This window comes from Oscarella lobularis, chromosome 3 (assembly GCF_947507565.1).
Source record: "Oscarella lobularis chromosome 3, ooOscLobu1.1, whole genome shotgun sequence".
NCBI lineage: Eukaryota > Metazoa > Porifera > Homoscleromorpha > Homosclerophorida > Oscarellidae > Oscarella > Oscarella lobularis.
In genome coordinates, this window is record NC_089177.1 from 2,311,974 (window position 1) to 2,324,451 (window position 12,478).

Sequence of the window (12,478 nt, forward strand, 5' to 3'; positions counted from 1 at the left end):
GCCCACTTTCGATGCTACCAATCTAATTACGTCTTCTCGTTCTATCTTTCTTTACAAAAAACCGATTTTTCTATCATTTCCTGAATGCGGTCGAAAGTGGGGCGACAATAGTCACCTAACAATTCTTTAGAGAAGGAAGAAAAGGTAGAACTTTGAACTCTGTTCCTACGCCATCCATCGTTCGTCATCCATCTAATTAGATGATGTCATAGAGATACCGATGCCCACGATCGCTCGAGCCAATCAGATCACATCGAAACCATGAAGATCCCGAATATAAGGAAAATTGGGCGAGGGCAAACGATACGGAAGTTTTGTGCGCTAAATTTTCCTGTTCCGCATCGGACGCCAGTTCGCTCTCACCTCACCCGAACGATGGCCGAGCTCGTAACGATCAGCCCCACGAAAGTCGGCATCTTTCTCGGACGCGACGGCAAAACGATGACGCGCATCGAAAAGCTCTTCGACGTCGAAGTCGAACGCATCGACGAGAACATAGCCGAAGGCAGAGTGACGATACGCGGACAAAGAGAGGACAGGAGACGAGCGCAGGTATATACGAGAGCAAGAGAAACGATATCGGGGGGCCCCCAGCCATTATAGAAACCAAAAGGCGCCCCTCGCGATCTCCCCTCCCCCCGTCCTTCCCGTCGTTCGATCGACATTTTTTTTTCTGTTGTTTAGGAGTATATCAAGTCGCTGTGCGATCCGATGGCGAGCGTCGTCGTTTCGTTTCCCGCTTCAGCGCTCTCGGAGCTGATCGGACGCAACGGCACTAATCACCAGTGGCTCGAAGCGGAATCGTGCGCCGTGATCGTCTTTCGCGACGGCAACATGGCCGACATACGCGGCAGTCCGGCGGCGATCAACATCGCGCGACGCCTGATCGAACAACAGGTTCGCTATCACGTCGAACGTCATTCCGCCGTCGACGACGCAAACGACGATACGATCGATCGTCGTCGCCCGGACAGGAAATCTCCGCCCACGAGACGAAGCAACGTCGATTACGCGACGTGCATCGCTTTCGCGAAGCGTTTGGGCTATTCGGAAGCGGACGCGATGCGAGTTATCGAACGGCTCGGACCGGACGCCGGTCGCGATGCCGTTCTAGCGGCGCTGTTGCAGTGCGCCAGAGGGGGATCGTCGCCGCTGACGATCGACGTCGAAGCGACGTCGAATAATTCGACGAAACGGACGGCGGAATCTTCGCAATTGAGACCGGTTATCGTTGACGGTAGCAACGTGGCGATGAGGTACGTTTCCTACCCGGAAAATTGACTCATTTGTGGGCCCATTCATTGAGTGGACCGCTCTCCTTTCGCGTGGGAGGCTTTGGTCTACAGATGCATTAGAGATCGACGCTTTGCTCGCTGTGCGCACCCCCGCGCCTACTGTATATTCGCTAAATTTTAGGCGGAAACGGCGTGAGAATGAAAGGCAGATAGAGAGTACTATGATACGTAAATAATAACTAATATGCATTGCGTCTCTTGGAGAAACTATTGTACTATTAGATAGAGTTTCTCCGTCCCATCAAACCCTATCCCCTTTCTCGGCATATTGTGACTCTAACTCCCTCTCTATATACAGACACGGAAATAACAAAGTCTTCTCCTGTCGCGGTATCGGTCTTTGCGTCGACTACTTCATTCGTCGCGGTCACGAAAAGATCACCGTCTTCGTGCCGTCGTGGCGCAAGGAGAAGCCGTCGGCGGAGAATCGGATCGACAATCAGGAGGTGTTGAACGCGTTGGAACGGGACGGCTATCTCGTCTTTACGCCGTCGCGAAAAATTCAAGGCAAACGGGTCGTCTGCTACGACGATCGATTCATCGTCCGTCTCGCCGCCGAATCGGGCGGCGTGATCGTCTCCAACGACACGTATCGGGATCTTCTCGAAGAGTCGCCCGAATGGAAGGAGGTCATCGAACGTCGACTTCTCATGTACACGTTTGCGGGCGACTATTTTATGCCGCCTGACGATCCGCTCGGACGCGGCGGTCCCAACCTCAATGATTTTCTTCGGGTTGGGTCGCCTTCTGGAGGATCGGGCTCGACTATCCTGTACGAATCGAGAGGCGGCGGCGGCGGCATCAGTGGACCGGGTGCACTGAAGAAGATTCCGTGTCCTTACGGGAAAAAATGCACGTACGGCAGCAAGTGCAAATACTCGCATCCGGAAAAGCAGGTGCCTCCGCCGCCTACGTCGTCTTTGACGACGAAAGAAAATGCGTCATCCTACGGCACCAAAATTACCACAACGTCGTCGGCCGCCGATCCCGTTCCCACTTTTGTGCCCGAAACGGGCGGCGTTTCGTCGTACGTGCCTCCGGGCGTGGATCAAACAACGTCATATGAGTCTTCCAGGGAAAGTGCGGTTGCAATGCAATCCATGGCGGGCTCGCAGGAAAGGGACTACTACGCAAGAGAGAAATTAGTTCCGCGTGGCCCGCAATCGTCGCCCTCTGATTATCCGGCTTTGACTGGTCATCCCTCCTACCATCATCCGCTCTCCTATGAACCGCCGCCGCCTCCGTCGCAGCCATACTATCAAGGATCGCCGTACATGCGACGAGCTCCTCCCCCTGTACGTTTTTCTGACCAAGGCCAGACGAGCTTTCGGCATCAGTACATGTCAAGAGATCCCTTTGGTCAGCCTCGTGTGTACCCAACCCCCCAGCCACCGCCACAACAACACTATTCATCCTCTACTTCATCCTCCCCTCGCTATGAGACATCCGGTTATCCGTACCATCACCAATCTCACCCCCATCCTCCTCCTCCTCATCATCATCCTCATCATCGTCAGTTTGCGGATTTGGATCCCCGTTCAGAAAGGCTGGTTCGCGAAGCAGCCAGTCTCATGCCGGGTATGGAGTCCCAGTTTCGTTCCTTGATGATCCAGCGACCGTACATCGACAGTGTCAATCATCTCATTGATTTAGCGCTCGAAGGCTCTTCTGGCCCGTAGAGAGAGCGATACTACACCCTTACGTTTTTAAAAGAATGGGAAGAATTGTCGTCTGGTCGTCTTCTCGTTGATCAAGTTGTGTAGATGTGATTACATCATGGATAGTACATGTACTGGTAGAGGGATTCGTAGTTATGTAGTAGGCATTTCTCTTATGTTGCTGTTCCTGGGTTTTTCTCAGGCTACTCTCATTAGCACCTACTGTGTAGGTTTATCCGTAAGCACACATAGTCAGCGCTCCTTTCCCTTTGAGACTCTCCCTTCAATGCTTTTTTAGCAAGTTTTGTTACCATTTTAGCAAGACTACTAATATGATTTTTAGTATTGCATAATATAGTAGCAAAAATACCTAAATTTTCGCTTCATTTCAACACCCGTATAATGAGCGGCTATTTCTCCCGTACAGTCCGGTTGTGAATCGAGTCAAAAACGACGATGCCATCGCTGTCGCTGTCGTTGGCGTGATTCATGTTCATCAACTGAATTGTGTCTTCGGTTCTTTTGCTTCGTTTCTTTCTGCCCAAGTGCTTCAGTGCTCCATTGCCACCACCTTTTTTTCCTTCTGCAAAACAATGCACAAATGAAGTACGTGGAAATAACGACGTTCCGCTGACCGTCGACAGTTTGACTTTTGAGTACCACGTGAAATGCAATTCCAAGCAAGCAGATCACCCCTCCGCCAATATTCAGTGCACTATAGCTCACGCCCTCTGCCTTTATGTCTGTCAACATTATGATTATTTCCTGAAGAAAAAAATAGTGTGGTCTGAATAGAGAAAAGACTCGACACACCTTAAATATTCCTGATACGGAAAGAGCTATGCTGGACGTATGAGACAACAGAAGATACTCCGAGAATGCCAGTCCAAATGCGAGAAGTGCTCCAAGGAGAAGGAGGAGGGAGGGAAGAGCGGCTCCAGTCATGGGAGTTGCGCCAAGAAAATGATACGATAAACTGACATGGGTACCTTCACAGAGAGATTATGTTACAGTACTGATGGATGCTGTGAGATAATATAACCTTCCAGTGCAACTGCAATAGGCAGCAGAGTGAGAATCATTACAGGTTGAAGGTGGTATATTACATCAATAGGATTCGTCAATTCTAAACAGGAGTATGAGAAAATCACATAATCAAATATGACTTCACTTGCTTAATTTGTTTGACTGAGTTAGAATTTGAGCTAAATTCCAGCGAATTCCACCAATTACGGAAGCAATGAGAACCTAATTGACACATAAAAATAATGACAACCAAGGTCAAGCTATGTCCATTATACCAAAACAAAGCCAGTGCCATCGAATTGCGTCGATCGAAAAGTAAACATAACCAAACCAATTGATATGCAAAGGATGACAGCAATCTGCAATAATCTCTACACACAGACAGCACGTGTACCGTATAGCACAAGTTCGTCCCATAAATTCATACAGGTTTTTCCAGACGAAAGGCAACAGCAAATATCAATATAAATATGATTGCAGAAGATTTGGTCATGCTATATCTAAAGAGTGCAAGCGTAAAGATCCCTCTCTTCGCTTCTAATACCGCACGGGTCACTCACAAAGCTGTTGTTATAAATTCGAGGCCCCAATTGGAAATTCCTATGTCCAGAGCTGACATGATAGCTGGAGAGATAAAAATTAGAGCGTCGCCTTTTCTGTTCTGCTTTTCAGCTTGCCTGTTGGTACAACGCTGACTGCGTACGTGAACCAAGGAAGCAAGACGGGCTGCGTTTCTCGCGAGCACTTGCAGCACCATCGAATCGACCAAGCGAGAACGAATTTCAATACGAGATGAACGATTGTCATGAACAGTGGTATTCCGTACGTCTGGATCGTGCAGTAGGCAGTGGAAACGCAAATTTTTTAGTCTCTGGCGTACCTTCGACATCCATCGGTTATAGAAGGTGAGAGTAATCGAAAAGACGTAATAAATTAGAATGAGACCGAGTGTTTTCACCCCAAGAACGAGGCACTGTGAAGAAACAACGGACATCGCACATCCGGGATGCAAGGATGATTTTTCGTTGTCATTTTTATTGACCCTTCGAGCAGATTTTCTCGCTGCAGCAGCGATGTCCGAGTGGTTAAGGAGTTCGACTTGAAATCGAATGGGGTCTCCCCGCGCAGGTTCGAATCCTGCTCGCTGCGCATTTTTTTCTTTCATTTTTTCTTTCTTCTACTTTTCATTAGCGGTACAACTGAGTACCAACTGCAAAAGCAACAGAAAACAAAGAACAAAAAAATAACTTTCACGCTTAGCGCGCTTTCCTGGACGAACGCGTGGACAATGGACTCTTTTCTCGGCCTATTTAAGCGTCTGTCTTTGACACAGGGGTGCTCCGTTACTTTCTAGAGTATCCATAATCTCTAGACTCAGGCCTATCTGCGTTTCTTTCAAGTTGTCGTGGCGTTTTTCGGCTGAACCTCGGTTGCTTTTGTTTCTTCGCATCTTCCATATGAAGCATATCATCACAATGAAGACAATCGGTAATCCAAACTTCAGAAAATCTGCCCAGTGCAAGTGGCTGACGTTCTGTGTTGGAAAGGTTGGAAACGGCTCTGTGCCAACAACAACGACGCGATAAAAAACCGTCGTCTCATTTGAGATTTTGCAAACGTAGGTCCCCGCATCCGTCTCGTTCACATTCCTGATGGAATACCTCAGATCTTCTTTCCCAGGCAAAGGAAAGAGGAAGCTCGCACGCAGCTCTTCACTTCTTATATTCCAGATCAGCATCGATGGAGCGTTAGTTTTTCCGCAATCTAAACTGACGTTCTGTCCGACGTGAACTTGAACGGATGTCTCGTTCTGGCCTGGAATCCACCATGCTGGCCTGACCGTCAGTTCAAACGTGGACACGGCGTGCTCCCCGTCTTGACAAGAATAGAAGCCAGAATCGTGCGGAGTTACACTTTGCAAGTGAAGTGTCGCTTCGGGCCAGTGCTTCGTGGAATTGACTTTGAGCCAAGCCACTCCCTGCTCGGCTATGGGGCAGTCAACTTCGACGTCATCTCCTATTTCGGCTATTATTGGTCCTTCAGTCTTGCTGGTAAGCTCTGCGGGGATAAAAAATGCGCATATAATATAAGTATTGTACGAACGAGATTTTTCTGACAAACCGTTTATAACGGATCTGGCCTCGAAAATGGGTCCGGGTCCGCCCTCGTTTGCTTTGCACCTGCACACGGACGTTCCCACGAGCGGCGAGTGGTAGGAGATTCGAGTTGTGCATGTGCTCTTCTCCTTTTGTTCGCTTATGTATTTCCCTTCGATTTCTCGAAGGAACTCTTCGCCTTCGTTTGACCATTGAAACCACGTAGTGAAGTCGCTGCAGTTCTTTCCACGTGGTGGAGTTATTGTACAGCAAAGCGTCGTTGCGTCGCCGTGTTTTTGGATTTTTATATTGAGTTTGGGAGGGTGAATGGAAACTACGAATTCTCCATGTGATAGACTGTATATATGGGGACCTGGTTATGTACTACCTATTGGTCCAGAGACGATAGCTACTAGTAAAGCTAAAACGGCCGTCCTACACACACAATTTTCTGTTAATAGCGGGAAACGAAGAGGTAGTTTGAGACCTGTTCATGGTGAAGCAACGCTGCCTGACGTAATGTATTTGGATATGAGGCAACGAATGTCCTATGTTACGCAACGACTGACAGTTGATTTTAAGTTACACTTCCGCTTAGTGTGAAATTGCTGTAGGGAATTGTGACGTCACCAAACCGGAAATCTAACGGAATTAGATGTAATTTGATTATTATTAATTAAGCAATTGTAGCTACTGTAGTGGTCTTCGCTGAGTCCTTTCAGTCTTGGCTATTAAGTTCTGAAGGAAGGGGAGGGAGTTCACTTTCGAAGTAAACAGTTCAGAGAGTGCAACCATTCCCCCGCTTGCTCCCACTGACTCCCTCACTCCCCAAGACACAGAAACGAACGTTATTTTTGCACTAGATCGGGCTTCTACAAGTACGGCTTATCTTTTTCTCTTTTATAGGCACCATGAATGCTCCTGTACAGTTTGGGCGTTTGCTGGCCTTGTTCTTCTGCACCGTCGTGGAAATTTCTGCTGTTCAAGGTCAAGGTAAGAGATCGAGCTCCCAAACAATAGTATTGTTGATAATGTACGCCGTCTGATCGTTATCATGCGCATTGTATAGCTACGATCAGAGCTCCTTCTAAATTTGGCGCTTGTTATACGTAGGACAAGAGAGCCACCAGCTTGGCAAGCGATCTCCTTATGAGAAAATCGTGCAGGAAGGCCAACCGTTTCGCCTGCTCTGCATCCATCGAGACATCTCGGGATGGAAAAAGAATGGACGGCCAGTTCAAACCCAGAGCCGATTGCAAATCATTCCCATGGGTCCATACAAAGCGCTGGACGTTTCGAAAGCCCAGCTCGGCGACAGCGGTCTCTACGAGTGCATAGCAACGGGCGGACGAACGGCGTCCGCTTGGTCCGTTGACGTGTATCAAAAAGGTAAAATTTTCGTTCCCACTCTGTTTTTTTTCCGTCTCACCTCCGCATATTTCACTTTCGTTTGGGAATGTAGGCGTTCTTTCGATTGAAGGGATCGACGTGCGCAGCGGATCGGTCGAGGTGTACGCCGGACTTACGGTCGTGCTACGATGCGTTGGTAAGCTTTTCGCCATGCTCGCCTGGAGAGAGGGCAACGAGTACGTCGAGCATCGAGCTCGTCACGATCTCAGGCGCTCTCGAATCGATTCCGAAACGCGACTCGCCGTTCTTTCCATTCGAGACGTTCAACTCTCCGACGCGGGAAGATACGATTGCATAGGCTATCCCGAATTCCACGGTCCTTATTCTCGGGAATCGGTCGACGTCAAGGTGCTTCGACCGGAGCCCATCCGATTTACCGTCACGCCGTCGAACGTGTCCGCCTACGAAGGAGAACGCGTTATTGTTTATTGTAGCGCCGCTGGAAGGCCATCGCCTTCGGTCCATTGGGCTAGGGAAACGAAGACTGGTGTGAGAGTTTCCTTTGCGAAGATAGCGACACCAGATGGACGGCTCGTTTTTCCTTCTCTATCTAAAGAGAACGAAGGAATTTATCAATGTGTGGCGGAGAATGCTCTCGGAAAGATGTCCTTGCGAATTCGAGTTTCCATTCGAGTTGCAGGTACCGTGCATGACACTACTAGTAGTGAGCGTCCCACAGAGGCTGAACCTTTTCACTCCAGACGTTCACAATATGGACGTTCTTCTTACCCACTCGCCTCAGTCCGTTCTTATGACCTGTAACGTAAGTCGAACGTTTTCCGTGGCCTGGCTCAAAGACGGCAAAATGATTCGCGACTGCAATGACAGTCGCCTGCACTTTCCTGCCTTCGACTTCGGTTCGGCTTTGGTGATTCAAGCCATTGGCTATGCAGACAAGGGCCTCTACGAAGCTCGTGCTCGTGTCGACGGAAAGCTGGTTTACAAGTACTCCGTATTTCTTAATATCAGAGGTAAATTTCTGATTTTTTGACGTGTGATTTTGCAGCATTTCTTTCTCCCTTCACTGAAGGTGTTCCTACTCCTCCAAGAAACGTTAGTGTAACGTTCAAGTGCAGCACCACTCTAAGATCTACTCTGTTGTCTGTTTCTTGGCTGCCTCCTGTATTTCGCGGCGAAGACGACGAAGAAAACCTCCTCTATTCTATTGTAGTTACGACTATTGAAATACGACATCTGAAAATCACACGTCGATATAAAGTGGAGTCGAATGCAACGGTAGCTGAACTAAAACTAGAGGCAAGGTGCACGAGTTGCACAGCAATCCACTTCATTGAAGTCTACGCTGTCAATTCTATTGGAAGAAGCAACGCAGCTCTGCCAGTAGCAACGGCCAGTGAAAGTTCAAGTAATTTAATTGGCCTACTCTATGTCTGTCAATTTTTTATTCATTAGCTCTGCTAAAACGAAATTGTAACCGAACTATTTCATCGATCCCTGTACTGAAATCTTACCCAGGATTTCAAATGAAGCTCAAAGTGGCAGATCGGTCTTGTTTGAAGGTTTGTCTCGTATAGCATTTAGTGTCTTCTCCCTCCTAAGATCGTTTTAGTCTGGTCAAACTCACTTTGTTGACGCACTGCAAAGTGCTATTTATGACTATGCAAAGGCGGCGTCTGAAATTGCCTATCGCGCCCAGCTGGTTTTTGAAATAGTTTCAAATGAGTTCCTGAATCAGTTTATTATTTACTCTGTTCCTGGCCGGTTGGACGTTGACGAATCCATAGCCCTAATAAAAGCCCTTGAACGTCCTTTGAGGTTTGATTCCGGTAGCGGACACGCTTTCAAAGCGAAGGATCTTCAAGAGTGCAAATTTAAAGTTCACGATTGCAACGTTTTTTATGCCAAGGGAATAAGTCGCCACAGGGATTGTCAGATAGGAGGACGGAAGAATAGGGGTTGCAACGTCTCAAGCTTCGTCTACCAAGTGAAGAAATTCTGTGAGCTTCTATAGCCTGCACCTACAGCTTGAAAGATAGGTTAGCATGACTTGCAAAAAGCATCCGCTTCTTTTAACACAGCCATAGACAAGCAAGCACACAGTCACTGATTCTTATTCTAAAATGCTTTAAATGTTAGATTTCAGTTTCCATGCTTGCCTGGCGTTCGTTCATATCATTCATCATATCTGCGACTTCTACTTGATGAGGACAACTGCATGTCTGTTCGCCATGTCTGGAGCCTTTCGACTCACGTCTACGACGTTTCCGCTTCGCTATTGCTATCGCTACCAATACCACACCACCTACCACACCACCACCACCCACCACACCTACCACTGTGGCAGTTCTGTGGTTACTTTCTGGTGATTCAGAGGCAGCAGTAACCGTGGAATTCGTGGTAGTGATTTGCGTTTTGTCTTCTAAATACCACTTCCACTACCACTACTATCAACAGCAGGAAATGTACCTTCCACCAATTGACCACTTGTAGTTGGCGAATCTGTGCTATTTGGTGTTTCGTGCTCTGAAAATACCTAATTAATATTTTTACAGCACGTAATAACGTTGTACCGGATATGTGAAGTCTGACGATGTTTGGACTTCTTTGTGATGCCCAACAGGTGTAGTCGCCAGAATCATTTGGCCGTGCGTTATTTATCAGCCATGTGACGTTTGGGATCAGATGTCCCGTTGGCATCTGCCACACGATGTTATCCTGCTGCGATGACTCAGGACAGGACAACGAAATTGACTCTCCACTTTGTCCTTCTCTAAGTGTGAGACTTGGCATTGCTAGAAATGATGTCAATAATTACTCAACTTGAATTAGGATACGCCAGTTTTGCTTACAAATGTAAAATTGTGCAAACAGCGTCGTATTTGTGACGGCACAAGCGTATAGGCCAATATAATTGAACGTTTCTGGCAAGAATGTAATTCCCAAGGAAGATTTGCACGGTCCGTCCGACACAATGCTGTACTGAGAACTATCCTCTCCGATGACGATGGCCGCCTTGTCTTTTTTCTCAAATGTCCAAATAAAGCCACTGCAATTGTAGCTTGCTGAAGAAACGCTACAGGTGAGAAAGATAAGATTTGGATGATGTCTTTCTTCCTTTTTAATGTACGCTAACAAAAGAAAGCCGTGAGGCTACATACAATAAAGCGACATTTAGAGACTACCTGTAGCGCATGGGAAACAGCATAGCAGAAGTATACAAGCCATTCTTGAAAGTATTGGCATTGTGGTTGATTCAGACGCCTAAAAATAAGATACATTGACCTTTCCACTGGCCTAGCCTTAAAGAGGTTGCTCGAAAACGGGCCAAAGAAGAGAAAAGCAACGTTCTGTCAAACCCGGATACAGTTCGGGCCACGTGTGCAATGTACTGAATAAATCTCCTAAAGCACCATACCACGCTACAGAGAGCTGTCGCCGGACGACAAAACGTTTAGACTCGGCGGGGTCCGTGCTCGGAGAGAGAGAAAGATGACTACCCCTGATTGCATGCATACCTAATTAGCTGTCGACGGTGTGGCGCTTTTCCCTCCTGTCTGTGTTTAGAAAAGCCGGCTTTTTGAGCGTTTAGCTGCTGCCTAGTGCTAGTATACAGCAAGAAACAGCTGGCGCCGGCGCTGATTCGCGATATCAATTTGAAGGCGGACTTGAACTAACAACGTTATCTAATCTGTCCATACAGATGAGGAGGTCACACTTTGGTATACGCCTTTGTAGTGTTGAGAATTGCATGTTCTTTACGAAAGCTGACAGCCTATACTATTACTAGTCCAACATTTCTACTCTGGCTTTCTGATTCTCAAAAACGCTTGGAGCTCATTAATTCCGAAATGCAAGGGTTTCTTTTTCGAATTCTGTTATTTTGGACTGTCAGTAAGAATCTATTGCTTGCTTGGTATGAGAAGCGAATCTTTTCACGTAAGCATGACCGACAGAAAATGCTGAGACAGAAGTTGCAGCAGTAGTAGTCTAGTAGGAATGCTGCATGACTTTGAAGTACTACAGTGGGCATGCAATCGTAGTTTTTCTTTATTTCTAGTTAAAGCCAATGACTGCAATCAGCAAAGAGCGTTTTCAGGGGTTGTCGACGTGGTCGAAGGCGACTCGTTCACCTTGTGCTGTGACGTCAACCGACCTGCGAACTGGACGAAAAACGGCGTAGACGTGATGGCGCTCGAATTGAACGACAATGACAGCAACAGATTCAAAATCGAGGAAAACTCACTCGGAATTCGAACTCATCTGAGCGTGAGTCGAGCAATGTACGAGCAAGACAACGAGGTGGCATATCAGTGTGTGGCAACGTCACCGTCCGGTGACGCAGTCGTGGCAGAGCGAAAAGTGAGAGTACGTCGAAAAGGTGAATTATGTTGAGCCATAATTTTACATTAGTGCTTTCTAAATAAATATTTGCCTAATTTATTTATGCAGCCGAGGTCTCTTTTCATGGGCCACGTAGTTTGGTTGTCGAGGCCACCGTTGGCGACAACGTCGCTCTGAACTGCTCAGGTCGTCATCTGTTTTTCATCAAATGGTTCAAAGACGGACTCTTTGCCGGCGGTGCGTCGAGGTATCGCGTGAGCTCTTGGCGGCAACATTCTCATGCGATCAGAGGAACCGTTCTCTATATAACATCTGTTCAAATTCTGGACGGAGGACGATATGAATGCCGCGGCTATCCGCAGTGGGGAACACTTCACCGAGTCGTAACCGTAACGCTCGAAGTGTTTCCGACTGAACCTCCTCGCTTCCTTGAAGAGCCGCGGAGCGTGCTGGCTCATCTCAACACGACTGTATCTCTCCGCTGTAGTGTTGTTGGTCGTCCCAGACCTCGCCTGTATTGGATACGAGAGGGTAAAGTGGGGGGCTATCGAGAGAGATTGAGTGGTCACGTCGATGTTGTTACTATTCGGTCTTTGAGTCATGAAGACGAAGGTGCATACTATTGCGTGGCTGAGAATTCCGTTGCATCCGTCCCTTCATCTCCTGCAGTTATTTCTATTATAGTCCCAGG

General features: G+C 47.6%; 4 protein-coding genes, 1 long non-coding RNA gene and 1 other non-coding gene across 10 annotated transcripts; 4 read left to right on the forward strand and 2 right to left on the reverse strand.

Annotated features, from left to right (window-relative positions):
* The first annotated feature begins 2 nt into the window (after positions 1-2).
* On the forward strand, positions 3-3,328 carry LOC136185146 (endoribonuclease ZC3H12A-like). Its single transcript, XM_065972212.1, has 4 exons — positions 3-144; positions 213-552; positions 685-1,256; positions 1,594-3,328. Exons 2-4 carry the CDS (start codon positions 262-264, stop codon positions 2,972-2,974), a joined length of 2,244 nt encoding a protein of 747 aa, XP_065828284.1. The 5' UTR covers positions 3-144; positions 213-261; the 3' UTR covers positions 2,975-3,328.
* On the reverse strand, positions 1,376-6,628 carry LOC136185151 (solute carrier family 35 member C2-like). Of its 2 annotated transcripts, none has more exons than XM_065972223.1 (14): positions 6,563-6,628; positions 6,464-6,510; positions 6,101-6,409; positions 4,860-6,037; positions 4,657-4,807; positions 4,540-4,603; positions 4,407-4,479; positions 4,255-4,350; positions 4,129-4,201; positions 3,996-4,079; positions 3,767-3,942; positions 3,589-3,718; positions 3,324-3,536; positions 1,376-3,277 (listed from the first exon to the last, which is right to left on the reverse strand). In XM_065972223.1, exons 4-13 carry the CDS (start codon positions 5,142-5,144, stop codon positions 3,364-3,366), a joined length of 1,305 nt encoding a protein of 434 aa, XP_065828295.1. In that variant the 5' UTR covers positions 5,145-6,037; positions 6,101-6,409; positions 6,464-6,510; positions 6,563-6,628; the 3' UTR covers positions 1,376-3,277; positions 3,324-3,363. The 2 variants fall into 2 exon arrangements, with proteins under 2 accessions (XP_065828295.1, XP_065828294.1); XM_065972222.1 differs by having other exon boundaries at positions 1,376-3,280.
* LOC136185147 (neogenin-like) lies at positions 4,955-9,585 on the forward strand. 4 transcript variants are annotated; one of them, XM_065972216.1, is made up of 11 exons: positions 4,955-5,107; positions 5,171-5,467; positions 5,527-5,597; positions 5,646-6,030; positions 6,982-7,068; positions 7,189-7,464; positions 7,538-8,125; positions 8,187-8,456; positions 8,516-8,851; positions 8,899-9,005; positions 9,056-9,585. In XM_065972216.1, the coding sequence occupies exons 5-11, from the start codon at positions 6,987-6,989 to the stop codon at positions 9,455-9,457; spliced, it is 2,061 nt and encodes a 686-aa protein (XP_065828288.1). In that variant the 5' UTR covers positions 4,955-5,107; positions 5,171-5,467; positions 5,527-5,597; positions 5,646-6,030; positions 6,982-6,986; the 3' UTR covers positions 9,458-9,585. The 4 variants fall into 4 exon arrangements, with proteins under 4 accessions (XP_065828288.1, XP_065828287.1, XP_065828289.1 ...); XM_065972215.1 differs by having other exon boundaries at positions 5,660-6,030; XM_065972217.1 differs by having other exon boundaries at positions 5,527-6,030.
* Positions 5,047-5,128, forward strand: Trnas-uga (transfer RNA serine (anticodon UGA)). Its single transcript has one exon. It is a non-coding gene; the product is annotated as a tRNA-Ser (tRNA).
* LOC136185153 (uncharacterized) lies at positions 9,490-11,091 on the reverse strand. The gene is made up of 6 exons (XR_010669491.1): positions 10,962-11,091; positions 10,629-10,707; positions 10,296-10,574; positions 10,017-10,238; positions 9,913-9,969; positions 9,490-9,865 (listed from the first exon to the last, which is right to left on the reverse strand). It is a non-coding gene; the product is annotated as an uncharacterized lncRNA (long non-coding RNA).
* A 63-nt stretch (positions 11,092-11,154) lies between these two features.
* LOC136184474 (roundabout homolog 3-like) lies at positions 11,155-12,473 on the forward strand (the record flags this gene model as incomplete). The annotated part of the gene is made up of 3 exons (XM_065971381.1): positions 11,155-11,382; positions 11,504-11,824; positions 11,896-12,473. Coding segments are annotated over exons 1-3 (987 nt in total), but the record flags the coding sequence as incomplete, so codon positions are not given.
* Between the last annotated feature and the right edge of the window lie 5 nt (positions 12,474-12,478).